Raw genomic sequence first — 26,706 nt, 5'->3', positions numbered from 1 at the left:
TCACCATGCTAACAAATCCATTTCTGGTCTGGGGCCCTGGAGAAAAGAGGGCTGCTGGGAATGGGCACTTTGGCTGGCTCAGGAAGGACATCTTAAGCCATTAAGGTATGTTTTCAGAGCAAGGACAAAGGGATGGGAGGGAGCTATAGGCAAGCAGATTCTAGCACAGTTTGAAGAACATTCTAACAGTCATGACCATCCAGGAATGGGACTGGTGAACTGTCAAGTGGTAACCTCCTTGTCCCTAGAAGTATGCAAGCAGAAGCAAATGACCACATGTTTGTGGAATGAGTGACTGCCAGGGGTGTTGTCCATGGGTTGGGTTGGGTTGAGAAAGGCATTAAGTTCTGATGGTCAGGAGGTCATTGACAAAATCTGATCTGATTATCTGATTACTCTCCTGTCAAAACCCACATGTGGTTCCTGTTCATGTCTACTTCTTTGATCCCTGGACTCTTAGGTTACCACATTCATGGGGAAGTCAGCTTTGAATGGACCTAACCCACATCTGACCCATCACTTGGCACAAATAATATTGAATGAATGAGAGAGTGAATGAATGAGTTAGAACTCAGGCTCTGCCACTTATCATAAGCGCCACTAGGGACAAAGAATCTCAGTGAATGGTAGTTGCTATTATTCAGAAATGCAGAGGATACACGGTAAGCGAGTGAAGGACTTATGGGGGACGACTCAGTGAAGGGGTAAAACTCCACGTGCAGGTGGACCTGTGAGGAGGTTAAGGGTTCTCTGAGAAGGCTGGGAGATCAGTAATGAGGATAGGGAGAGAGTTGGGGCCTCAGTGAAGGGCTGAGATCTAGGGCCTCAGGTGTCTAGTGTGTTCCGCTCTTAGGAAGCTCTCAGGAAGCCTGGAGAAAGGAGCCCACGCTCCTCCCATCCCCACATGTTCATGCCAAGTCAGGCACTGTCATAGCCACCAGCAGTCCTAAAGTCAGGTCAGGCTTCACTGGCTTCCCTGTGCCTCAGGTCCTGTCATCTCTGCCCCTCATAAAACCTGAGTCACTGCTGGGACACAGGGCAGGGTCAAAGTTCTGGGTTCTACTGGCTTCTCAGGAGAAAAGGGGGTGGAGATGGGGTTGGGGGTCCTTATCTTGAAAGTTGGGGACACTGGGTCTATTTCTGGTTCAGGGTGGGGTCTCTGGGGGCTGCCTTGTGAAGTGGAGGTAGAGACCTGAAGATAGGCTAGTCCTGAGGCTGGAGATGAACAGGACATCTCTGGGGACCTTGGGGTCTGAGAATAGAATTCTTTTGGTCAGTGTAGCTGAAAGAGGCTCCTAGAGTCAGGGGCTGGGAGAATGGCCCCTCCAGGAGTGCTGTGGTTTCCTTTAAATGCAAACTTCAAAACCAAAGAATCTCAGTTTGCCAGATAAATACATTAAAGAATTTGGCATAGTGGTTAAACACATGGACTTTAGGCCCAGGGTTCAAGTCCTGACTCTGCTATTTTGTGACTCTAGGCAAGTTACTTCATTTCTCTGAGCTTCTGTCCCCTCATCTGTAAAATGGGATTGTTTATAATTTATTAACACTTTGTTCTTTATGTGATATCAAATCCATGGGGTTCTTCTAGGATTCAATAGGACAATAATTGCAAAGCAGTCAGAAAGGTGTTTCACACAGAGTAAACCCACCAAACCTACCACTGTCAAGTTGATTCTGACCCATAGAGACACTATAGGTCAGGGTAGAATTGCCCTATATGGTTTCCAAGACTGTGAATCTTTAAAGAAACAAGCAGGTGGGTTCAAACCATCGAATGCTTCAACTACTGTGCCATCAGGGTTCCTTTGCACGGAGTAAGCCCTCAATAAATGGCTGTTACTGTTATTACTATTAATACAGAATGACCCATATTCCTTTATGTTCTGTTCCTTTTCTCTGTTTCCAGGCTCAATCCTTAGCTTTACCTTTCAAAGAACTCTGGCCTAGGGGATTGTTATGGTTACCTAGTGCCCTCTGACAAGAATATACCACAAATGGGATGGCTTGAATAAATAGTTTATTCTCTTACAATTCAGGAGGCTAGAAGTCCAAGTTCAAAGTGCCAGGCTCTAGGGGCTGTGTGAAAGCCCCTTGACCTTGGGCTCAGCTCTGCCTCTTGCTCCTGGCCCACTGAAGCTAGAGGCATTTCTTCACGCAGGCAGCTACTGGCTGCTGAGGCAAGCAAGCCCAAGGTCAACAAATAAAATGGCACCATCTCGATGTTACCAAACCACACAGCAGGCCATTAATTCAAGTCCATTGAAAGTCCCAAGGTTGGCAGAGCATGGCAGGCTGCTGAACAATGACTCAGCTACATGCAGAGTTCAAGCGTGCCATAAGCTGGAGACCGTTCCCCCAAGGCTTCTCCTTATATACAGGAAGCACACCACATCCCTAAAGCAGCTATTCAGCTGCTCACAGTAGACTCTACCATGGAGTTGATTACCAGTCTCATCATGGGGAATACTACATCCAGCTGCCTAGCCACTCAACCAGGCCCAGCCAAGTTGACACACAAACTGAACTACCACAGGGATCACCTAAAAATGGGGATAAGGGACCCTGATGAATTGAGTCAGAGATGAGAGTATCATGCCCATATTACAGATGAGAAAACAAAGGCCCAAAAGGTCAAGGGATTTGCTCAAGGTCACCCAGCCTGACCTTGGCAGTAGTAGTTATTCTGTATTGAGGGGGAGCCACTCTCACCATCCCCTGACCCTCATCTATCTTCTTCCTGGCACTATCTGCAGGGAGCTGAACCACAGTGAGACACGGACACCTCAGGACACCTCAGGGCCCAACATGGAGGAAGCAGCTGGGCCCCCTGCCCGGACCGAGGCCCGAGTGGTGAGTGCCACACTGATGTGGCGGCAGCAGCCTCCTGCTCAGGAAGAGATCAGACACCATTTTCACAAGATGTCTCTGGTGTCAGGAACCCGGATGGAAGCCCCCCGGGAGGAGATGTTTGAGTACAGCCACCATCGAGAGGAAGTCAATGGCTTTGCTATACGGGAAGAAGAGACTGTGAATTATCAGGGTCCTCGGAATGGGACTGGCCTGAAGAGCTTCCAGAGCCATGGGCCCATCTTTTCCAAGAAATATGCACCACCTCCCAAAGAGAAGAGGCCAGTGGTGAGGCCAAAGGACTCTATAGACCAGGGTGACAGCAGTCTCCAGCCTCCCAGGACTGAACCCCCAGGCCCAGGAGCCCCAGCCAGGACTGAGTTCTTGGTGCCCCTGCCTGGGCCCCGTGAACTGAGCCCTCACCCAGGTATGGGTCTTGCCAGTGAGGGCCCCAGGCTCCACGAGGAACGGCGAGTGACACGCACTGTGCGGACTACCACAGTGGTGGCAGGACAGGTGGACCAACGAGTGAACAGCTCTGTGACCGTGAGGCCAGTGCTATCGGGTGAGGCCCTGCCCAGAGGCCGCAATGCTGTCCGCACAGTCCGGGCAGTGGTGGTGAGCCCCCAAGCTGAAGGCTTACCCAGCCGCAGCCAGGCCTTGGAGCTGCTAACAAGCCTGGTGCCTCCTGAACGCAGCCCACCCGCCAGTCGGATTCCCAGGCCCATGGTCGTTGTGCCAAGGAGCCCAGGTCTGGGCGGCATAGGGAGGGCAGCAGAACCAAAGGACAGATCTGCCCTGGCCCCTGTAAGCATCCCAGCAGGTGCTCACCCACCTCAATACCCTGCAGCGCCCCCAGACCAAGACCAGAGCAGAGTCCTAGAGACCAGGACTCATGAGGCCCCCAGGGTACAGAGAGCCTCCAGTCCCACTCAACTTTCACTCCAGACTTCTCAGGACCAAGTGCCAGGACCCTCCTCCCCCAAACTTCAGACCCATACCCCCTCCCTGGAACTAGTCCACCCACCAGAGCAACCTGTGGTGTCCACTCACCCCAGGACTCAGCACACTCTCAAGCCCAGGGTGTCCCATGACCTGAACTCTGTAAAAAGGGAAGGGCTCACGGAGCCCTTGGCTGCCACCACCCTGCCCATGGTGAGGAATGGGGTTGTCATGACCCCTGGGCAACTTCTTGCTCCGTCCTCTACAAAAAGGAAGGCTGCTTCTAGCCCAGGAGGTTTTTCTGCTCCATCATTCCCAAGCAGTAAGGTTGTTCAGGACTCTGAAGACATTCCTTTCTTCTCCCTCAACCAGAAAGAGGGAGTGGAGGACCCTGGTGCTCCTGCTGCCTCTTCACCCAAACCATCCAAGGTTACCCAGGACGCAGAGGGCAACCCTAGCTCATCCTCCACCCAAAAAGAGGTTGGACAGGATGTTGAAGGCAATCTGGCCCCTTCCCTCACCAAAGAAGAGGTCGTCCAAGGCCCAAGTGCTCTGGCGTCTCCATCCCCCAAACAAGAAAAGGCTGTCCAGGGTTCTGAAAGCAGCCTCATCTCATCTCCTACCCAAAAGGAAGTTGTCCAGGACTCTGGTGCTTCTGCTGTCCCATCTTCTACCCAGAAAGTTGTTGTCCAGGGCCCTACTGTCCTCCCTGCCCCAGTTTTCTCAGTAGACAAGGTACCCCTCAGCCCAGGAGGCTCCCCTGTACCCGTGCCATTGGGAGCAGAGGCCAGCCTGAAGTCCCAGTTTGTTCCTGACTCCACAAAGAACAAGACATTCCCAGAGCCATCAAAGGAAGAGGATGAAGTGGCCCTGACTGCAGATTTGGAGATTTTCCTGGATACCCTGCGGAGCATGGAGCCCCCTGAGATCCTTCGCACTCACAGACTGCCACGAGCCCCCCGCTCCTCCTACCTGGCCATGTACGCCACACTCCCTGCCATCGAGGAGGACCAGCCTGGGCCACGGGTGCTGGGACCCAGCCCCCAGGAGGCGCCAGCACTAGAGCAGGGAGAGGAGGAGGAGGAGGAAGAGGAGGAAGAGCCAGAGAACCCCTACCTGAGCGATGAGGAGAAGCTCCAACACAGGCAGGAGAAAGCTGGGCCTGGCCCCTCTTGGGACCCCCGCCCTGCCAAGCCTCCTCAGGACTTCCGCTCTCCTCTGGAGATGATGAAGAAGCATGTAGCAGGTGCCAAGGGCTCCAACCCAGAGCTGGGGCTGGAGTGGCAGGCCGGTAACAGGCCCACTTCCCGTCTCGGAGGCAGCCTTCTCTTTGGTGGTCTGGTGCCTGGTGTCAAAGAGCCACTGGGCACAAAACTGTCTGCTCTGCCACCCCATGGGACACCAGGGCTCAGGAAAGTGCTGGGACAGTTGCCTCTGCTGTGCAGTGAAAGGCCAGCGCCAGAGAAGCCCACCCGAGCCCAGCCCCTGGAGGGGTGGGTGAGTGAGGCTTGGGTGGGCAAGGGAGGGTACTTGGTCTCCCCTGGGTCAGGACTTTGGGTGGCGTGAGGAGCCCTGTACTGGGAGTCAGAGTCTCTGGAGGCAGGAGGTTCGGGTCTGAGGTCCAGTTCAGTGTGACTGGGTGCTACCCACTTCTCTCTGAGCCTCAGTCTCCCCATGTGTACAGCAGGGGGTTTGTACTGTGGATTTCAAAAGGCTTGGTGGCTCTGAAGCTGGGGAGTGATGGGTACCCAGCCCCTCGGACAGGGTTGATGAGACCCCTAGGGGTTGAGAACAAGTGTGACATACTCTGTGGGCCAACTCCTTGAGGGTATAAGAGAATAGCAAGGATGAGGGATCCCTGGAATGGCAGGTGGTGGGGAGGCGACCCCTGTAAGACTTCTTATCCCTCCCCTCCCTCCCAGAGCCCAGCATTGAAGACCCAGGGCAAGCTGAACACTAGGCCTGGAAAGGTAGGTGTGTGGGGACAGTGGAGGCAGGGCAGCAGGAAGCAGGGGTCTGGGGACAGGGCCTGAGTGCCTCCTCTGTGCCTTGTCCAGGTGATTCTCTTCTCGGAGCCCAGCTGCCAGGGCAACAGTAGGGAGGTCTGGGAAGACATTGCCGATGCCTCAGGCTGGGCACTTATGGCCTCCATAAGGGTGGTTCGAGGCTGGTGAGTGAGGAGTACCCAGTGGGTGTCCTGGTTGTGAACCTGGGGATTAGGGGGCACTGAGAAGTGTCCAGCCCAACCTAGCAGAAACCCCATCAGCTGCCTTGTGGGTACATCATCCTCTCAACCCAGTGCTCACAGCTCTGTGCTCACAGCTGGGTGCTGTATGAAGAGCCGGAGTTCCGGGGCCAGAAGCTGGTCCTGCCTGAAGGAGATGTAGAACTCCAACCAGCGTGGAGTTCCAAAGGCATTGGTTCCCTGAGGAGGGTTGTCCAGGTGAGTAGGCTGAGGATGGGGATGGGAGACCAGATGTTGCCCTGTCTGCCCTGTGCCCTGCTCTCTGGAATCCTAGTCTGGAGCGAAACATGAGCCAGTCAGAGGGAGGAGACACTCCAGTCTGAGGAGGAAGACAGCCTCAGTTGCCTAGAATTGGAATCTCTGGGTTTAATTATGGCCGAACCTATGGATTCCTGACCTTGGAGCCAACTAGGGGAAGAAAAGGGTTCTGGGGAATGTGCAGAGGCTGGCCTGAAGAGGCAGGGCCAGGCAGAGGCCAAGTCCCAACTTGGGAAAGCAGCCTGAGGAAGTGCTGGCTGGTGCTACAGAAAGACTAGGTGAGAGATGAGGAGAGATGATGTGTCTTAACTAGGGCAGTGGCCCAGCCAGGCAAAGCTTTCAAAGCTTCTGAAACATACAGATGTTTCTGGATAATTTATTATGGGCCTCTTCATGGGAGTCATCTGTCACCCAGGGCCCAGGCTCTTAGGCCCACAGTCAGACTCATGGATGCCATGGGGTGTTTGTTCGTTCATTTGTTCACAGATGCTCACTGATGCCTGCTGTGTGCCAGGCACTGTGCCTGGCAATGGGCGGGCAGGGGAGACCTGCTTTCTGCCCTGCAGGCCTCATAGTTAAGCCAGGGTATGAAGCTGGGTTTAAAGCAGGAAGCTGAATAACCAGATTGGGGATTTAGAAATGTTTGTCAGGTTGGCAGGTGGAGGCCTGGAGACCAGGAAGGGCTGTGATTTCCAGTCCAAGGGGCACTGCTGAATTTTGAAAAAGGAGGATGTGGCTTGAAAAGGCATAGTCAACACTATAATTTCCTATTATGAAAGTAGAAAAAACAAAAGAAAAAAAAAAAAACTCTATTGTTTTCCCAATATAAATTTGTAAACTGCAAAAATTAAGTTTGACCAGAAAACCATCCTGACATTAAGGAAGACCCAGAAGAGAGAGCTGGGGCCTGTAGTTTTTTTTTTTTAATTGTGATTGGAGTGAAAGTTGACAGAGCAAATTCATTTTCCACTTAACAATTCCTACACATTTTGTTTTGTGACATTGACTGCAATCTTCACAATGTAACAGTTCTCTTCCCACTTCCTGCCTGTGATTACCTTTTCCCTGTGTCCTTCCTTTTTTTTTTTTTTTTCCCCAAATGAAAGAATGGGTTACTCCAAGTGCGGAGCATCTCCTGGTGAGAGATGATGAACAATGATGAGTCTTAACTAAGGCAGTGGCTCAGGAAAAGGAGGGGACAGGAGTTTTCAAAGCTTCTGAGAAACACAGAGATGTTTGTGGATAATTTATTGTGAGCCTCTCACAATAAATTCACCTTTGTGTGGGAGGTAATAAGGTACAAGAGAGAAAACAATGGCTTTGAAGTCAGATGGACCTGGAGTCATTTGGTTCCTTCAATAATAATTGGGTGCCTACTGTGTGCCAGGCATATGGGAGGTGCTAGGTGGTAATACTGAACAAAAACTACGAGGATCTATTCTCAACTTTGCTACTTACAAGCTATGTGACTTTGGAAAGGTTGCTTAAACTTCTCTGAGCTTCACCTTCCTCATCTGTGAGTGGAGTAATAACACCCACTGGGGGGAATAACTGACATGAGGAAGTGTCTTGCACTCAGTAGATGCTTCATAAGTGCTTGATGAATGAGTGAGTGAGTGAAAAATGGTCCTAATGAGGAAGACACATCCAAAATGCCGAGGGCCTGCTGCTTCCTGTGATGAGATGGAGGCAGAAGCCAGCCCTGCTAGAGGAAGAAGTTGTGCATAAAGAAAGGGTCAAAGTTAGACCTCAGTAGCTGTCAGTCTTGCCTGTCCCTCTACCAGCTAGAAAGGCAGACTACCCAGAAGCAGTGGAATGGGCATGGCGCCTCACCAGTTCCTGCTGGGCCTGGAAAGGCTTTGGTCTCAGGCTTGTCTGGCAGACCTTGTAGAGAACACCCAGTTACCTCCTGACACCTGAGGGAAATGGTTTCCAGAAGCCCCCTGGGGCCCTGGCTGGGCACACTGGGGGAAGCAGGTAGGGAACAGGGGTGGTCTCCAAGAGGCTTGTTTAATACTTAATTTTTCACCCTTTACCTTCCTTAGGACTATAGCACCCCGGAGATCAGCCTATTCTCTGAAGAGGGCCTCAAGGGGGAGCAAGTGAAGCTAAGCAAGGCCTTGCAGGACCCCCAGGACTTGGGAAGGCCCCTGAAGGTAGCATCCATCACTGTCTCCGCAGGACTGTGAGTCTGAGCTGTTCTGGTAGTTAATATTCATTGTGCTGGGTGCTGGGGACACAGAGGTGACAGGACACAGTTCCTGCCTTCAAGGAATGCTCAGTCTACTGATGGGGACAGGCAAGTAAAGAGTAGCAATCCAGAGTGCCAGACTGACAGTGGGGGAGCACAGCGCTGTGAAAGCACAGAAAAGCACCAAACCAGCCTAGGAGGTGGTGGTGGTCATAGAAAACTTCCTGGAGGAGGTGGTGCCTCATCTGGGATGCGCTAGAGTGGCCCAAAGAAAATCTAAGTTCCATGAGGGCAGAGATTTTTTTGTCAGTTCACCTTATCCCTCCCTGATGCCTAAAGCAGGGTCTGGCATGGAGTAATTGCCCCCAAAGTATTTGCTAATTGAATAAGCAGGGAAGGAGTATATCTGGCAGAAGGAACAGTTCATGCAAAGGCCCAGAGGTGAGAGAGCTAGACTTTGAAAGTTCTGCCTGGCCAGTATAAGGGGCAAGTGTGAGGACAAAGGCAGGGGTCAGATTACACAGGCCTCTTTGTGCTGCTGGGCTGTGTCGTGAGGGTAATGGGGAATGATTGCTTTTTGGTTTTTTACTGGGGGTTTTTAAGCAGATATGTGTGCTAGAAAGAACTCGGCCACTGCTGTGTGTAATTCCGGGGGAAGGGGAGGAGACTAGAGGCAGGGAGGCCGATGAGGTAGCTACTGCAAGAGATTATGGGGGCTTGAAATATCCTCTAGATTACCCTCAATGGGGGTCCTTCCTGAGACCTCCCACTCAAAATCTTCTCTCCCATCCACCAATCTGTGTCCTTGGGGTCTAGGGTTCAGCAGCTCCTTTGCTGTCCCCCAGGTGGCTGCTGTACCCCAAACCCTTTTTTGAGGACACTCCCTGCATCCTGGAGCCTGGAGAGTACCCCACCTTGGAGGCCTGTGGCACATCCGACCCCTTTGTGGGCTCCTTGAAACCCATGACATTGGTAAGGGGCAGGGCACACCCACAGTCTGGTGAGGTATATGGGAAGAGACAGGGCCTGGGGGCTCCCACTGGGCATAGGAATTGGAGGAGGCTGCATTAGACCAAGGGGTGGGGGAAAAATGAGGTCATGGGTGGTCATTTTCAGGGGTCTCAGGATCAAGAAAATCCTGTGTCCCTAGCCCATCTGTCTTCCCCATCTCTGGCCTGGTGTCTTAGCTCTGTTTCCTCTGCAGGGCTGCCCTAGTGTGGAGAGGCCAGGGGAGCCCAAGGTAAGAGCCTCAGGGTCCAAGAGGGCCTCTGGGAAGGATGTGGTTGTCATAGCATGGACTGGAAGGCTGGAGAGAGGGTGCTGGGAGTCAGAAGTTGAATCTGGGAGGATGCAACCTGATGTGCTTGCTGGGGACCAGCTTTTGATGTGCCAGGACCAGGTCACAGGTCAGAGTAGACAGGAGTTAGGTAAAGGCCTGAGGCTCCATGAGGGGTGGGAGCTCTGAGCTGATACTGGACCGAGCCACTCCTAGGCTGGTTGGGTGTTTGGGCCCAGACTACTCCCCCTAACCTAACCCCTGCACTCTCATGCCCACAGGCTGTGGTGTATGAGGCTCCAGGTTTTCAGGGCCGCAGCTGGGAAGTGAGCAGAGATATCTACAACCTTCAGCAGCCAGAGGACAGCCAGAGCCCCTGCCTGGCCTCCATGGGGTCCCTGCGTGTCCTTGGGGGCTGGTGAGGACTCAGGACCTTTCCTCCTACCTTACCTCCCACACCAGCCTCTACCCTGGGGCCAGGGAGTGACCAGGGCACCTGGGGGTGGGGGCAGCTGTCTTACCCATTCATAGGCTTCCTGTGACTATCTGTCCATTTTCCCCCTCCCTAGCTGGGTGGGCTATGAGAAGGAGGGCTTCCGGGGCCACCAGTACCTGCTGGAGGAGGGAGAGTACAGCGACTGGTCACACTGGGGAGGCTACAACGAGGTGCTGACCTCCCTGCGGGTCATCCGCACGGTGAGCAAAGGCAACTGGGCCATCCCTTGTCTTTGGCCACAGCCAGGCTTCTCCTCCAGTACAAAATTGTACTGGATTGCACCTGGATGTGTTCCCTGAACTCTAGCCTCTCTCTCTCCTGCTGTTCTTCCTCAGACTGCACAGATGCCTCACCCCTAAGTCCCCGGGTGGGCTGCGTCCCTGGGGCCTGGGCACTCCCAGGGGTTTCTGTCCATGGGCGGGAGGGGCTGGCTCCGACGAAACCTGACTGACCCTGGGGCCCAGGATTTTGGGGACCCGGCTGTGGTGCTGTTTGAAGCCATGGATTTCGAGGGGCCTGGCGTGGAGGTGAGCGAGGCATTGCCCGACCTGGAGTTGGCCGGACACGGACCCCGCACACAGGCCATACACGTGCTCAGCGGCGTGTGAGTGCGCACGGCTCCCTGAGGCGGGGCGAGGCGGGGTGAGGCGGGGGCGGTTCCAGGGGAGGTACTGGCTCCGCCCCCGCCGACCCGCAACCCGCCCCTCCTGCAGGTGGGTGGCCTATCAGGAGGTGGGCTTTTCCGGGGAGCAGTACGTTCTGGAGAAGGGCGTGTACCGCAACTGCGACGACTGGGGCGCGGGCAATAGCGCCCTCGCCTCTCTGCAGCCGGTCCTGCAGGTGAGGGCGGCCGCCGGGGGCGGGGTCTCTGCGAGGGGCGGGACTTGGAGGCTGGGTCTTGCTCTCAGCTGAAGGGAAGGACCGGCTCGGAACACGTGAAGGGGCGGGGCTAATGCGGATTCCAGAGAGGGAGAGCCATATTTCAGGGTCTGAGATATGGAAATGCTGGGTGCTAAGGCGAGGGGCTGGTACTCTTCTTAAGTCTCAAAATTTTGGTCCCTTCCTTCAGGTCGGGGAGCACAATCTGCACTTTGTCTCAAAGGTAAGGAGGAGTTTCCTTAGGGAGCTGATAGGGGCATACATACGTCTCCTCTCCCATTTCAAACCTTTTCCCCTCTTTACCATTCTCGCTCCCCAGCCCTATCGCCCTCCTTCGCTCTCATCTCCCCGTTCTGCCCCCAGATTCAGCTTTTCTCTGGCCCCGACTTCCTGGGTGAGCATATCTCCTTCGAAGATGACCAGGCCTCTTTGCCGCCCTCCTTCCAGGCTCAGTCCTGCCGTGTCCATGGCGGCAGGTGAGTGCGGGGAATTGCAGGTAACCTTGGAGGTGCAAGTGGGCACACCTGCCTTGAAGCACTTAGCTTGGGAATCAGAGCTTGCAGGAGAACGTCTGCCTTTCCAGTAAAAAGATGATTTCCTTCCTTTGGCCTCGTTGAGACTTGGCTGTTTTGTCCTGAGTAGTTCAGTCTTAAAGTTTTAATGGACAGTTGCCAAAGGGGCAAGGAGGCTGCATATTCTGACCTTCTCTAACCCACAAGAGAAAGACAGAATCACCATCAGCAGCCCAAGGGCTATTCCTGCGAGGCCAGACATGCTGCCTCCCTCCAGCCCTTTCACCAACTGTGGCACTCACCGTTCTTCCTACAGCACCCACCACCTCTCTGCTGGGTTCGATAAGTCACTACAGTGACCACACAGAACTCACAGGTTTATTACGGAAGCAGTAGGTTACAATTCAAGTTCAGGAACCTGCTCAGTCTCTAGCAGCCAGCTGTCTCACTTAGCAGCTGGCAATCTCTCTCTCAGCAGCACATGTCTCTTGCATCTCTCTCTCTCAGCAAGTACGTGTCTCTCAGGAGCATGTTTCTCAGCAGCATGTCTTTCTCAGCCAGCAGTCAGAGAGACTCCTACCTCTAGGAGGGCTCCTTTTGAGCTTGGCGGAGTGGCCAAACTAACCAATCCCAACATCAGAATTCTATACACCTGAGAGACAGAGAGAACTTTCCAGAAAATTTCTTCATGCTGCTCCCAACAGAAATACCCTACGTGGGTAAATTTAACAATCAGGAGGTACTCCATTGCTCATTGCAAATTCCAGCGTGGAGTTTACAAAGACTTATGGCTAGAAAAGCCACACTATGTAATTTACTACACTGCAACAATATAAAATGTATGTACTTAATATAGTATAACAAATCCCAATCTTGTTTCATCTATCCCTCTGCTGTGTGCATGTGTGGAGTATTTTAAATCCCAGACCCATCATGAAATTTCTCAGTAAATACTTAAAAATATAACTCTAGTTAGAAAATATTTTTCCCCTACAGAGTCACAAGGTATTATCACTGTGCTTCTGCTTTGTGCATGTGTGTGTGTATGGAGTGTTTTAAATCGCAGACCCATCATAGAATTTCTCCAGTAAATACTTAAAAATATATCTCTAGTTAGAAAATACTTTTCCCCTACAGAGTCACAAGTTATTATCACATTACTGCAAGTAGTGCTGCAATGAATAGCCTTGTGCATGTGTTATTTCATGTTTTGAAGAGTGTCCTTAGTATGTTAGCAGATGCTGTTGAGTCAGTTTCAACTCACAGCGCCCCTATGCACAACAGGACAAAGCGCTGCCTGGTCTGTGCCTTCCTCATTGCTGTGCTTGAGCCCATCGTTGCAGCTACTGTGTTGATCCACCTGGCTGAGTGTCTTCCTCCCTTTAGCTTACCTCCTATTTAACTGAGCATGATGCTCTTCTTATCATATGTCCAAAGTACACAAGACCATCCTCACTTCTGAGGAGCATTCCAGTTATACTTCCAAGACAGATTTGTTCTTCTGGCAGTCCATGGTATATTTACTATTCTTTGCCAACATTGTAATTTAAAGGCAACCATTGGTCTTCTTTATTCATTGTCCAGCTTGCTAGGATAGATTCTTAGAAATGAGTAATTGCACTTGCAGTTCTGCTTTATACTGCCAAATTCCCATCCATAGGGGCAGTATGATTTCATTCCATCCTTTCCTTTCTTGAATCTGACCTCAGTCCCTGATGCTGCAATGCCTGTTTTTTTTTTTTTTTTTTTTTACCTCTCCTGTACTAGGGGGATCCCTGGCAAGTCTGCATTCACTCTTCTGTACCTCAGGAAGCCCTGAGAAGGCTGAGAATAGGGTACCCACTTATGTTCCCTTCTTTTCCCCTTCCACAGCTGGATCCTGTTTGATGAGAAGAACTTTGAGGGTGACCAACACATTCTCTCTGAGGGCGAGTTCCCCACTCTCACGGCCATGGGCTGCCTAGCCTCCACGGTCCTGGGCTCTCTCCAGAAGGTTCCCTTGGTGAGTGCCCCTGTCCACACTCAGGCAACCCCTGAGGCAGGGAGAGCTGCTGGACAAGTCCTGGCCGCAGAACCTCTTCTCATTGAGAAATAGGCTGGTGAGGGTTCAACCCAGTCTTCTTCAGAACCACTCAGATCCCTTTGACCTTGAGACTTCAAAGCCAGTTCAGTCCACTATATGTTTAGTGAGTTTCTGCTGAGATAGGTCCTAAATTGTGTTGTTGTGTGTGGTCGAGTCAATGCAACCCTGTATGACAGAGTAGAACTACCCCATAGTGTTTCTTGTCATTTTTACAGGAGCAGATTGCCAGGTCTTTTCTCCCATGGAGTGGCTGTTGGGTTCAAACCATCCATCTTTCAGTTAGCAGCCAAAAGCTTGACCATTGTACCACCAGGCCTCCTTGGTCCTAAAATAGGGACACTGAAAAATATTAGACACAACCTCACTTTTAAGGAACTCATGGTCACATGGTCACATGGACATAAAGATGATAATGCTGAGTGATGTGTCCAGATAAAGAAGAGTACAGGGACAGGAGTGACTGCTCCTCAGGGTGGGGTGGGGGCTAGCACTGCCGAGGTGAGAATTCTATGCAGGGAAGAGTGGCAGGTCAGCTAGAGGAGTGACTGGTTTGTTGCTGCAGTAACCCAGAGTACCTGGTGATGTCCTGCACTAGGGAAGAGATGGAAAGCTCTGACACGGCTATATTAAGGGGCTGGAGTCTATGGGACCTGGTGAGTGAGTGGACAGGCTAGGCTGGTGGCCCCTAATCAGAGAAGCAGAGACATTCCCCAAACAGGGACTCCATACCAGGCAGTGTTTTGAGAACTTCCCACATATTAAGATGTTTAGTCCTCACTACAACCCTATGAAATATGCTACTGTTATAATCTCCCTTTTAAAGATGTGGAAACTGAAACACAGAGAGGTTATGCAACTTGTTTCAGTTCTAATCCCGCAGAGCCAGGTTCTAACCCAGGTACTCTGGCTTTAGAGTCCAAGCTCTTTACAACCAACCACACATTAGGTTCTGTGGACAGATAGACCTAATTTTGAAGGCCAGCTTTGGGGCTTTGGGCAAGTGTTTAATATTCTCCAACCTCACTTTCTCTCTGTTAAGTGGGAATAATAATAGCATCTACCTCTTAGACTTGTTGAGAAGTCCCAATGAGATGGGCTAAAACACTTAGCACAGAATTGGCAAGGGTGTGTGGAACACCCTGAATAAGTGAGAAGTACTGTTATGACCAGTATTATGGTTATTGTTACATTGAAGACTAAAAGGAGAATGTGAGAATGAGCCCCAGGTTTCCTCCTGGGGCTATCAGTTCTTAGAAGTGCCATCATCCGGGAGGAGGTCTGAGGGAGGACTCCAGGCCCAGGCTGGGGGCCCAGCCAGCAGTGTTGAGGTCAGTGGACCTGGGGGTGGAGCTCAGGAGGGAAGAGGACCTGAAATACAGATCTGGGTCGTGGGGCTGAGTCTGAGACTGGGACTCTTGTGGCCTCACCCCTCCTTCATCCCCCGGCCCCCCAGCACTTTTCAGAGCCCTCCATTTTCTTGTATGGGCTGGAGTGCTTCGAAGGGAAGGAGATTGAGCTCAACGGTGAGGTGCGGAGCCTACAAGCCGAGGGCTTCAACAACCACGTGCTGTCTGTGCGGATCAAGGGGGGCGTGTGAGTGTATTTTGGAAGTCCTAGGGGATGTGGGGGCTGCTGGGGGATGAGTGAGACCCCTGGGGTCTCTGACCTCTTCTCTCTCTCCTCTACCCTCCTCCAACCAGGAAGGAGGGAGGAGTGCAGACTGAGAGGGGTCACTGGCTTTAAAGGGTGGGAACCCAGCCCTCCATGGCACAGCTGGCCTCTTTAGGACCCCACTTTGCCCTGCAAATCCTAAATGACTTCCAAGCTTCCTTCTCCACCCTCGGGACCTAACTCCAGGCAGAGCAATCCCCACATGGGAGAAAAGGAGGTGGAGAAGACTCTAATGTCTGTATTTCCTTCCCCACTTGTCTGTCTGTCCGTGTTCCTCTTTGTGCCTCTGGCACTTGCTGGGCCCAGCTGGGTGCTGTGTGAGCACAGTGACTTCCGAGGCCGTCAGTGGCTGGTGGGCAGCTGTGAGATCACCAACTGGCTAACGTACAGCGGGACCCAGAGGGTGGGCTCCCTTTATCCCATCAAGCAGGTGAGTTGCACATCTAGGGTTAAGCATGTCTGTGCTGACCCGTCTGGATGTGTGTCTGTCTAGGTGTGATCTGTCCATGTTTCCGAAACTCAGCGTTTGTGTAGCAGTGTGTCAGTCAGGATTCTATAGAGAAACAGATTATATCTCTATCTGTTCACACCCACTGTTTCTCTGCACATGTGTGTGTTCATTATTTTTTTCTGTTTCTGTGTAGAACCCTGACTGATACACAAATGTTGTCTCACTCTATAATAAACCAACCTGCTACCATTGAGTTGATTCTGACTCATAGTGATCCTATGGGACAGAGTAGAACTGCTCCATAGGGTTTCCAAGGCTATAAATCTTTATGGAAGCAGATTGCCACATCTTTCTCCTGCTTCTCTATCTCTGTGTAGAGAGAGGCATTGGCTCATAAGACTGTAGGGACTAAAAAGTTTGCAATCTGTAGGCCGCAGGCTAGACATTCAGGTAGGATTTCTCTGTTACAGACTTCAGGCAGAATTCCTTGTCTGGGAACTTCAGTTTTTGCTTGTAAGGCCTTCAGCTGCTTAGATGAGGCCCACCCACATTATTGAGATTAATCTCCATTACTTAAGAGTCAGCAGATTGTAAATGTTAATCACAGCTACCTGATACCTTCACAGCAATATCTAGGCTAGCGTTTGACTAAACATTCTGCACCATAGCCTAGCCAACTTGACACATAAAGTTCACTATTAGAAGCGTTGTCACAATTTTTTCCACATTATCATTTTTCTAGAACTTTTATCTACTTACTATTTTTCTCTAAATCAACTCACTTTCTTTCTCACTTTATCTTTGTCCAAAGGAATGATATCCATGAAATCAAGTGTTTGATGTACATGCATGATTTTTTCCTTAATAAATAGGATAATAATAAATTACTGTTAAAATTCTTTATTATTTTTTTAAAAAATTTTATTGAGATTTGAGTGAAAGTTTACAAAGAAAATTCATTTTCCATACAGCAGTTCATACACATTTTATTTCATGACATGGACTGCAATTCCCCACAACGTAACAGCTCTCTTCCCACTTCCTCCCCATAGTTACCTCTTCCCTTGGCCTTCCCTCCTATACACTCCTGCCCCACAAGCTATCTCCCTATGCAAACACTGCCCTTTTGTTCTCCCATGATTGATCCCTCCAAGGAATGTATCTGCCTGATGTAAATGTTCACCTCATATGCCTGTCTATTTTTTGGCTGGAAGCCACAAAAGTGAATTCAGTTCCAGACCTGAAGGGTAACTAGGGGCCATAGTCTCAGGGGTCTCACCAGGCTCTATCTGACCAGCAAACATGGTCTCTTTTTTTGTGATTCTGAGTTTTGTTTCAAATTGTTTTCCCACTCTATCCAGGATCTCCTGCACTGATCTCCTTCCAAGTGGTTGACAGTGGTAGCTGGGCACCATCTAATTTTTCTGGTCTCATGGGCATATAGGCTAAGGGTCACATGGTCTACTAGTCCCTTGGACTAATTGTTTTTGTGCATCTTTGGTTTTCTTCATTCTTATTCTTCTTTGCTCTGGGTGCTTTTTGCATCTAGATGGCCGCTTGCAAACTTTTAAGACCCTAGTCATTACTCACCAAAATAGGATGTAGAACAATGTTTTTGTGTAGTATATTATGCCAGTTGAGCACGATGTCCCCTGTAACCATGGTCCCGAGTGAGCCCCCAGGTCCAACTACTCGCTCCCTCAGGGTGGTTGGCTATGGCCAATAAGCCACCATAAACTTGCCCCTTGTCAGTTCTGCTATATACCTGGACATTCTTATAGCACATAAAAATGCACATGTAGAAACATTGTCTGCCATCCCTGTGTGTGTTCATGGGCACACTCCCCCCTGCCTAGACGTACAGTACTGTGCATACAAAAGGGTTCATCTTTGTTGTTTGTACCTCTCTATGTCTTCTTCCTCAGTGCCACTGTGTTGATCACTCACTTTTAGTACATTTTCCTTTCCTTCACTCAAATAAATACTTGTTTTTATCTATCTAGCAGTGTTCCTTCCTCTTCCCTCCCTTGCTTCCCATCCCTGGTAACCAAAAAAGAAAACTTCCTTCTATGTATAAACGTTTCCTTGACTTTTTACTATAGTGAACTAATATAATATTTGTCCTTCTGTGATTGACTTATTTCACTCAGCATAATGTCTTCCAAGTTCATCCATGTAATGTGGTATTCTGCAGATTTTATATTATCCTTCAGGGTTGCATAGTATTCCATTGTGTGTATGTACCATAGTTTGTTTATCCATTTTTCTGTTGATAGGTACTTAGGTTGTTTCCACCTCTTTGTTACTGTGAATAGTGCTGTGATGAACATGGGTGTGCATATATCTGTTCTTGCCTTCGCTCTCACTTCTTTAGGATATATACCTAATAATCAGATTACTGGATCAAATGGTATTTCTATTTCCAACTTTTTAAGGAATCATCATGCTGATTTCCACAGTAGTTGTATCATTTTACAGTCCACCAACACTGTACAAGAGTCCCAATCGCTCCATATCCTCACAGTATTTGTTATTTTCTGTGTTGAACTTTGCTATTAATGCTGGGGTGAGATGGTATCTCATTGTTTTGATTTGCAGCTTTCTGATGGCTAATGATCATGAACATTTCTTCATGTGTTTGTTGGCTGCTTGAATATTTTCTTTGGTGAAGTGTCTATTCATATCTTCTGCCCATTTTTTAATTGGATTGTCTTTTTGATGTTGAGGTGTTAGAGTTGTCTGTAAATTTTAGAGATAAAAGTCCTTTGTGTGATATGTTATTGCTTAATATTTTTTTCCCATTCTGTAGGTTTTCTTTTTACTCTTTTGGAGAAATCTTTTGAAGCACATAAAAATTTAATTTTTAGAAGATCCCATTCATCCACTTTATCTTCTGCTGTTTGTGCATCTCGAGTTATGCTTGATAGTCTATTTATGTCATAAATTAGGACCCCTGAGTTTACCCCTACTTTTTTCTTTGATGAACTTTCTAGTTTTAGGTTTCATATTTAAGTCTTTGATTCATCTGGAGTTAATTTTTGTATATGGTGTGAGGTATGGATCTTGTTTCATTTTTCTGCAAATAGATAACCAGTTTTGCCAGCACCATTTGTCAAAGAGACTCTCTCTTCCCCATTTAATGGATTTTGGCCCTTTGTCAAAGATCAGCTGACCATAGGTCAATGGATATATTTCTGGGTTCTCAATTCTATTCTACTGATCTATGTGTTAGGAAGGAGCTCTGATAGCCTAGTGCTAAGGCACTTGACTGTTAACCAGAAGGCTGGCGGTTCAAACCCACCAGCCACTCCTTGGAAGGAAGATGGGGCAATCTACTTCAGTAGAGATACTGCCTTGGAAACCCAAGGAGGGGTCGCTATGAGTTGGGTCCAACTCAACAGTACATAACAGCAACAACAACAACATGTGTTAGGAGCTCTGGTAGTACAGTGCCTAAGGCATTTGACTGTTAACCAGAAGGTTGGTAGTTCAAACCCACCAGCCACTCTGTGGAAGCAAGACTGGGCAATCTACTTGCATAAAGATTTACCACCTCGAAAACCCAGTGGGGGTTGCTTTGAGTTGTCATTAACTCGATGGCAGTGGGTTTGGTTTTTTTTGTTTGGTTTATTCTATGTGTCTGTCATTGTACCAGTACCAGGCTGTTTTAACTACTGTGGCTGTATAGTAAGTTTTGAGATCCAAGAGTGTGAGACCTCTTACTTTCTTTTTCTTCAGCAGTGCTTTGCTTATCCAAGATCTCTTTACTTTCCATATAAATTTAATGATTGGTTTTTCCATGTCCTTAAAGAATGCTGATGGAATCTGGATTGGGATTGCACTGAATGTATAGATTGCTTTGTGTAGTATCGACATATTCACAGTTTTCAAGCTTTTTATCCATGAGCTTGTTGTGTTCTCCCATTTATGTAGATCTCTTATGGTTTCTTGAAGTAGTGTTTTGTAGTTTTCTTTGTACAGGTTTTTTGTGTCCCTAGTGAGATCCATTCCCAAGTATTTTACTTTTTTGGTAGCTATTGTAAATGGTATTGATTTCCTTATTTCTTTTCTGCAGTCTCTTTGCTGGTGTAAGGGAATCCAACTGATTTTTGTATGTTGATCTTGTATCCTGCCACTATGCTAATCTCTCAATTAGTTCCAGTTAGTTTTCTTGCTGAGTCTCTTGGGCTTTCTATGTATAGGATCATATCATCTGCAAATAGGGATGGTTTTATTTCTTCCTTACCAATTTGGATGTCTTTTATTTCCTTTTCTTGCCTTATTGCCCTGGCTAGGACTTCCAATACAATGTTATAAATAAAAGTGGTGTTAGAGAGCATCCTTGTCTGTTTCCCATTTGCAAGGGGAGTGGTTTCAGTCTCTCTCCATTGAGAATAATGTTGGCTGTCGGTTTTGTATATATGCCCTTTATTATGTTGAGGAATTTCCCTTCTATTCCTATTTTTCTGAGAGTTTTTTTTTTTTTTTTAATCAGGACGGGGTATTGGATTTTATCAAATGCCTTCTCTGTATCAATTGATACGATCATGTAGTTCTTTTCCTTTATTTTATGTGATGGATCAGATTGATTGTTTTGCTAATATTGAACCATCCTTGCATATCTGGTATGAACTATAATGTATTATTTTTTTGATACGTTGTTGGAGTCTATTGTTTAGAATTTTGTTGAAGATTTTTGCATCTATATTCATGAGAGTTATTGGTCTGTAGTTTTCCTTTTTAGTGATGTCTTTGTCTAGTTTTGGTATCAAGGTTATGCTTGCTTCATAAAGTGAATTTGGGAGAGAAGACAGATTTGGAGTAATCCCTCACAGATAGCCAAACACCTTGAGAGAGAGAACCACTAGGTCTGCTGATTCAGGACCATAGTATTGGGGGACACGAGCTCAATTGGCACAACATAATACATAAAAATGTTGCTCTATAACCTATTTTGGTGAGTAGTGACTGGGGTCTTAAAAGCTTTCGCGTGGCCACCTAAGATGCAGGTAATCATTTCCTCTTGTCTGAAGTGAAAAAGAGTGAAGAAAACCATGGGCATTTGGAAACAATCAGCCCTCTGATATGATGGACCTTGAAACCAGAACTAGATGATGTCCAGCTGGCAATGCCAACCACTTGGGAAGGGATCAAAACTGGAGCTCCTGGATGGAGTGGGAGGGAAAATGTGGAACAAAATTCAAAAACACAATAACAACTAGAATTACTGGTTGGACGGAGTCTGGTGGGATCCCCAAGACATTGGCCCTGGGATACACTTTGGGCCTGGAATAAGACTCACTCCCAAGGACTGGCTCTCAGCCCAACAGTAGAAATACTTAAATGCAGAGCACCCAACCCAGGGTGATGTACCCACCTAGTCTATGGAGATATACACCTTGGACCAATAGGACATGGGGCACCAGAGGGCCAGCGTTCACATGGAGGGAAAGCTGAACAGACAGGAATGCATAATGAAGAAGGGCACAGGGATAGGGGAGTCACAGGGAAGGGAGAGAAGGAGAGTGGGTTAGAGTTAGGGATGGTAATTGGGGAGTGAAACCAAAATGTACATGAATTATTAAATACGAAACAAATTCTGCTCTGTAAATTTGCACCCAAAGCACAATAAATAAATAAAGAGGTGCAACTATACCAAAAACCCAACTCACTACCATTAAGTCAATTCTGACTCATAGCGACCCCTCCTTGGGTTTCCGAAGTGGTATCTCTATGGAGGTAGATTGCCCAGTCTTCCTTCTGAGGAGTGGCTGGTGCGTTTGAACCGCCAGCCTTCTGATTAGCAGTCACAGCACTACGGCACCAGAGCAGAGCAGAGCTAAAAGAGCTTTGCAGCACTTGCCTGAGCAAGGCAGAGGCCAGGCTAAGAGGCCAAGGGTTAGAGAGAGACATGTCTTTGGGCATGGCCAAGGGGAAGTGATCCTGATTGAAGAATTGTATCCTGAGTGTTCCTGAATCTGAATTGTAACCTGATATTTCCCTAATAAACTCCCTAATTATGAGTTAAAAAAAAAAAATTTGGGAGGATTCCATCCTTTTCTATAATCTGGAATAGTTTGAGTAGGATTGGTGTCAGTTCTTCTCTGAACATTTGGTAGAATTCTCCAATGAAACTGTCTGGGCCAGGACTTTTTTTTTTTTTTAATTTTATTGTAATTTGGGTGAAAGTTTACAGAGCAAATTCATTTTCCATACAGCAGTTCACATACACTTTGTCTCGTGACGTTGACTACAATTTCCCACAATGCAACAGCTCCCTTCCCATTTCCTCCCCATAGTTACCTGTTCCCTGTGTCCTTCCCTCTCATGCACTCCTGCCCCCCTCGAGCTGTCTTCCTGTGAATGCACAGCCCTTCTGTTCTCCCCTGATTGATCGCTCCAAGGAGTTTATCTACCTTATGTAAATGTTCAGCTCATAGACCTGTCTTTTGTCTGGTTGGAAGCGACAGGAATGAGTTCAATTCTAGATCTGAAGGGCAGCTAGGGGCCATAGTCTCAGGGGTCCCACCAGACTCTATTGGACAAGCAAACCTAGTCCTTTTTTTTTTTATGATTTTGAATTTTGCTCCACATTGTTCTCCCTCTCTATCCAGGATCTCCTACATAGAGATTGTCAGTGGTAGTTGGGCACCATCTAGTTCTTCTGGTCTCATAGTCATATAGGCTGAGGATCACATGGTATACCAGTCCCTTGAACGAATTGTTTTCATCCATCTTTGGTTTTCTTCGTTCTTCTTTGCTCTGGACAAGGAGAGACCCATCATTGCACCTAGATGGCTGCTTGCAAGCTTTTAAGATTCCAGTTACCAGTTACCAAAGTAGGATGTGGAGCGATGTTTTTGTGTAGTATGTTATGCCAATTGAGCTTGATGTCCCCTGAGACCATGGCAGAACTTTTTTTTATTGGTAATTTTTTTATGACCTGTTCAGTTTCTTCTTGTGTTATGGATCTGTTCAAATTTCCCACCTCAGCCTATGTTTAGGTAAGTACTATGTTTCTAGAAGTCTGTCCATTTCTTCTAGATTTTCAGATTTGTTGGAGTACAGTTCTTCATAGTATTCTGGTGTTATCCTTTTTATTTTGGTTGATTCTGTTGTGATGTCACTCAGTTCATTTCTTATTTATGTTATTTGTATTCTTTCCTTCTTTTCCTTTGTTAAGTTTGCCAGTGGTTTATTAATTTTATTAATCTTTTCAAAAAACCAACTTCTAGTCTTATTTTTTTCTATTATTATTAAATTAAAAAAAAATAAGTTTATCCATGTAGGTCTAAAAATTATCTCCTGTATCAACCACCAGTCATAAGCATGTTTCACTTTGGGATATGCTTTATCTGTAGGGTCTGTCTGTGTGCATTTATGTGCATGTGCATTTACATGGAGTCAGCCATGGGGTCGGTGCATGTGTGTGCATGTCTGAGGGTACTTCCGTGCCCACAATGTGATTTGTGTCCCTGTGTCTGTGTGCCTCGCAGGTGCACCTGTGGTCTGGGAATGCTCATGTATCTGCGGAAGTTTGTTTATGACTCTGCATGCCCGTCTTAGTGACACTGGTGAGAGTGTGCATGTGTCATTGTATGGTGGTAGTTGTGTAGTACCGTTAGCGCTCAACAAAAACATCATTGCTAGAAGATATCTTGGAGAACATCTCTGTCCCTCACATTTTGCAGATGGGGAAATAAAGGCCCAGAAAAGTAGACAAGGATTTGCTCTGTAACCTTGGGCAAATACTGTTATCTCTGTGGACGTCAGTTTCCTCATCTTTGAAATGGGGATAATATATATCATGGAGTAGTTGTGAGGACTGAAGAAAAGCAATGTATATAAAACCCTTAGAACAGTGCTTGCATGTATCAGCACTCAACAAACGTTAGCTGTGGTGATGATTATTTGTATATGACCATCACCGCCATCCAAGACCCCAGACTGATTTGTAGCAGAACCAGGTCTGATGTCTAGTCCAGTGGCTACCACATCATGGCACTTAAGTGTTTGCATGCATTTCTTTCTGTGAGTGTGTGTGCCTGTCTGGGTTTCTACATTCATCTGTCCCTTTAGCAAGCTTGAGTGTCTGGCATGGAGTAGGCAGGGCAGGCCTGTGTGTTGGTTAGGCTGTGTGAGCTTGGATGGCTTTTCATATTCATGTGTTTGTATCTGCTGTGAACATCTGTGCAACTGTGTGCACCATGAGTGTATCTGTCAGTGTGTCTGTCTGCACACATCTGTGGGTAGGTATCTCTTTTGATATGGAGCTGTGTGTGCTATGTATGTGTTTTTGAGTGTATGTGCGTGAAAGAAGGAAGGACTTAGAAGCAGGTCGGAGGAAGGTTAGAGGCAGGAAGGAAGGTGGGAGCTTGATTCTGGGGGGCTCTAGAGTTAGAGGTGCTGGGGCCCAAGTGGGAACATCCCTGACCAGAGGCCCCTGACCCTTGGCTCCCCTCCCCACCAGCGCCGGGCTTATTTCCGCCTTTGGAATGCAGCCCTGGAGGGATTCCTGGCAGTGCCGGACCATGTTGAGGACATGAAGGCGGGCCGGGTAGTGGTTTCTGAGCCTCGAGCTGGAGGCAGCTGCATCTGGTACTACGAGGATGGGCTACTGAAGAACCAGGTACCAGCTGAGGGGCTGGGACAGGGACACCAGGGCCCCAGCCACTAGTGGGCCCACTTTGGGAAGCCCAGGGCAGTTAGAAACAGGACCCACCCTTGGGCCAGACAGACAGAGAGATACACCCAGATGCCAGGACCCTTGGGAGGTGGAGAATGTAGCCTGTGCACCCCACGCAAGTCATGTTCACTGAGCCTCGGTCTCCATCTGCAGAACAAGAGTGTTGAACCAGATGCTTCTAGCAGACCTCCGCACCTCATAGCCTGTGACAGGACTTGAATCTTGATAACGGACAGATTCACTCCACATTTACTAAGCACCTACTATGTTCCAGCCCCTGTCCTAGGTGCTGGGAATACAGCAGTGAGAAGATAGAAAGGACTCCTGCCCTCCTAAAGCTTATATCCTAGTGGAGACAGATGAGAAATGACAGAAATTCGTAAAATAGCTTAGTAGCTTACATGACACAAAGTGTTATAGAGGAAAAACACATCAAGAGAAGAGAATAGGGAGTCTCAGGGAGCTAAACATTTTGAATAGGGTGGTTAGGGAAGCCCTTCCTGAGAAGGTACCATTTGAAGGCAGCCATGAGGGAAGAGTGTTTCAGGCAGAGGGAATAGTCAGTGCCAAGGCCCTGAGGTAGGAACATGGCTGGCATTATCTAGGACTGAGCAAGGCCACCTGAGTAGCTGGAGTGAAGTGGGTGAGGAAGAAAGTGCCAGGAAATGAGATTAGAGAGGCTATGAGAGGTGTAGGTCTTTGTAGGCTATTGAAAGGGTTTTGTCTTTTACTTGGAATGAGAGAGGGAACACTTGCTATATGCCAGGCACTGTATTAAGCCCTTCACATGAATGCTCATATAATCCTTATGGAGCATTGTGGGGCAGGTCCTACTATACTCCCTGTTTTATAGGTGAGGACACCAAAACACAGAGAGGTTGAGTAATTTGCCAAAAGTCACACAGCTAATAAGCAGAGCTGGGATCAGAGGCATATCTGATGCTAAAGCCTGTGCTTTGGGAGTTAAGTCATGGAAGATTTCTTGGAGGAACTAATATTTTCCCAGCCCTTTTATAGTTCCTACATTGAACCCTCACAACAACCAGCTTCCCATCCTTAAGGAAACCAGAGCTCAGAAGGAGTAAGCAACTTGCCCAAAGTCAGATAGTCATAAGAGCCAGGATTCAAACCTGGGTGTGTTGAGGGCATCTTGGATTTGGTAGAGTCTCTGTGGGGAGGAACAGTACCTGATGATCTTCTGGGGCCTCAGGTGGCCCCCACCATGAGCCTGCAGGTGATTGGGCCCCCCAGCACGGGCTCCAAGGTGGTGCTGTGGGCTGAGAGCCGCCTGCCCCGCCAGACATGGAGCATTAAGGAATCAGGCCACATCTGCAGCCAGATGTTTGAAGACCGGATCCTGGATGTGAAGGGTAAGGTGTGGATGTGTGTAGGGAGAGGGCACTGTGGGGGTTGAGGGCAGTGAAGTCAGCAGCTGTCTGTAACTATCTCTTACTATCCATCTCTTACCACCCCCCAGGAGGCCGGGGCTATGACCGGGACCATGCAGTACTGTGGGAACTAGCTGAGGACAGGGCCTCTCAGATCTGGACCGTCCACGTGCTTTGAGCCCCTACTCCTCTCTCCCACATTCTTCTGGAGCCCTGGAGGCTGTTGCTGAGATAAACTATTTTTTACAGGTTTTTGTTGTTGTAACATAATCTGTTTTCTAATATACTCCCAGGCACCCTTGTCTGTGCTCCTTGATATTTGGGAGGTAGCGGGGTGGAGAGAGTGCTTTGTCCACCTGCCGTCTTGCTCTAACCCTCAAGCTGCTTTCTTCCCTCCCTGCCCTAGTTCAGGAGCTCTGGTGGGGTAGTGCCTAAGACATTTGACTGCTAACCAGAAAGCTGGTGGTTCAAACCCACCAGCCACTCCTCGGAAGGAAGACTGGGCAATCTACTTCCATAGAGATACCACCTTGGAAACCAAGGAGGGGTTGCTACCAGTGGAATCCACTCAACCGCAGTGAGTTAGTGAGTTAGTTAGTTAGGGGCTCAGAGACAAAGCCTCTCTCTGCCAGCAGAGGGAGCCCTGGGACTGGACAAACGGGTGTAGCTCTGTGCAATCAGCCTAAATGATAGGTAGTTATAAACCTGCCTTGTGCCTGGTCTCGCAGGGGTGGGGAGCTCTTTGAGCCTCTGTAATAGGGGATGCCCAAGGTCTAGG

General features: G+C 48.5%; 1 protein-coding gene across 1 annotated transcript; it reads left to right on the top strand.

The window, feature by feature from the left end:
- Positions 1-2,808: 2,808 nt before the first annotated feature.
- CRYBG2 (crystallin beta-gamma domain containing 2) lies at positions 2,809-26,106 on the top strand. Its single transcript, XM_007935768.2, has 19 exons — positions 2,809-5,289; positions 5,715-5,762; positions 5,850-5,962; positions 6,115-6,235; positions 8,341-8,480; positions 9,332-9,458; positions 9,691-9,726; positions 10,044-10,180; positions 10,332-10,458; positions 10,723-10,862; positions 10,972-11,098; positions 11,328-11,360; positions 11,501-11,613; positions 13,522-13,651; positions 15,186-15,325; positions 15,710-15,833; positions 24,325-24,483; positions 25,751-25,910; positions 26,018-26,106. The coding sequence occupies exons 1-19, from the start codon at positions 2,809-2,811 to the stop codon at positions 26,104-26,106; spliced, it is 4,545 nt and encodes a 1,514-aa protein (XP_007933959.1).
- Positions 26,107-26,706: the final 600 nt, after the last annotated feature.

Source organism: Orycteropus afer, unplaced genomic scaffold (assembly GCF_000298275.1).
Source record: "Orycteropus afer afer isolate SDZICR_OR568_19922 unplaced genomic scaffold, OryAfe1.0 scaffold00031, whole genome shotgun sequence".
In the NCBI taxonomy this organism is placed as follows: domain Eukaryota; kingdom Metazoa; phylum Chordata; class Mammalia; order Tubulidentata; family Orycteropodidae; genus Orycteropus; species Orycteropus afer.
Note: the sequence above shows the minus strand (reverse complement) of the source record. Positions and strands in the feature narration are given on the sequence as shown.

What these genes read in the sequence shown, in the direction of transcription:
- CRYBG2 (XM_007935768.2), top strand. Translation starts at nt 2,809, where the DNA reads ATGGAGGAAGCAGCTGGGCCCCCTGCCCGGACCGAGGCCCGAGTGGTG. An exon ending in CCCTGCGGGTCATCCGCACG is followed by an intron (nt 10,459 to 10,722) that starts GTGAGCAAAGGC and finishes CCTGGGGCCCAG; the next exon opens with GATTTTGGGGACCCGGCTGT. An exon ending in CTCTGCAGCCGGTCCTGCAG is followed by an intron (nt 11,099 to 11,327) that starts GTGAGGGCGGCC and finishes CCCTTCCTTCAG; the next exon opens with GTCGGGGAGCACAATCTGCA.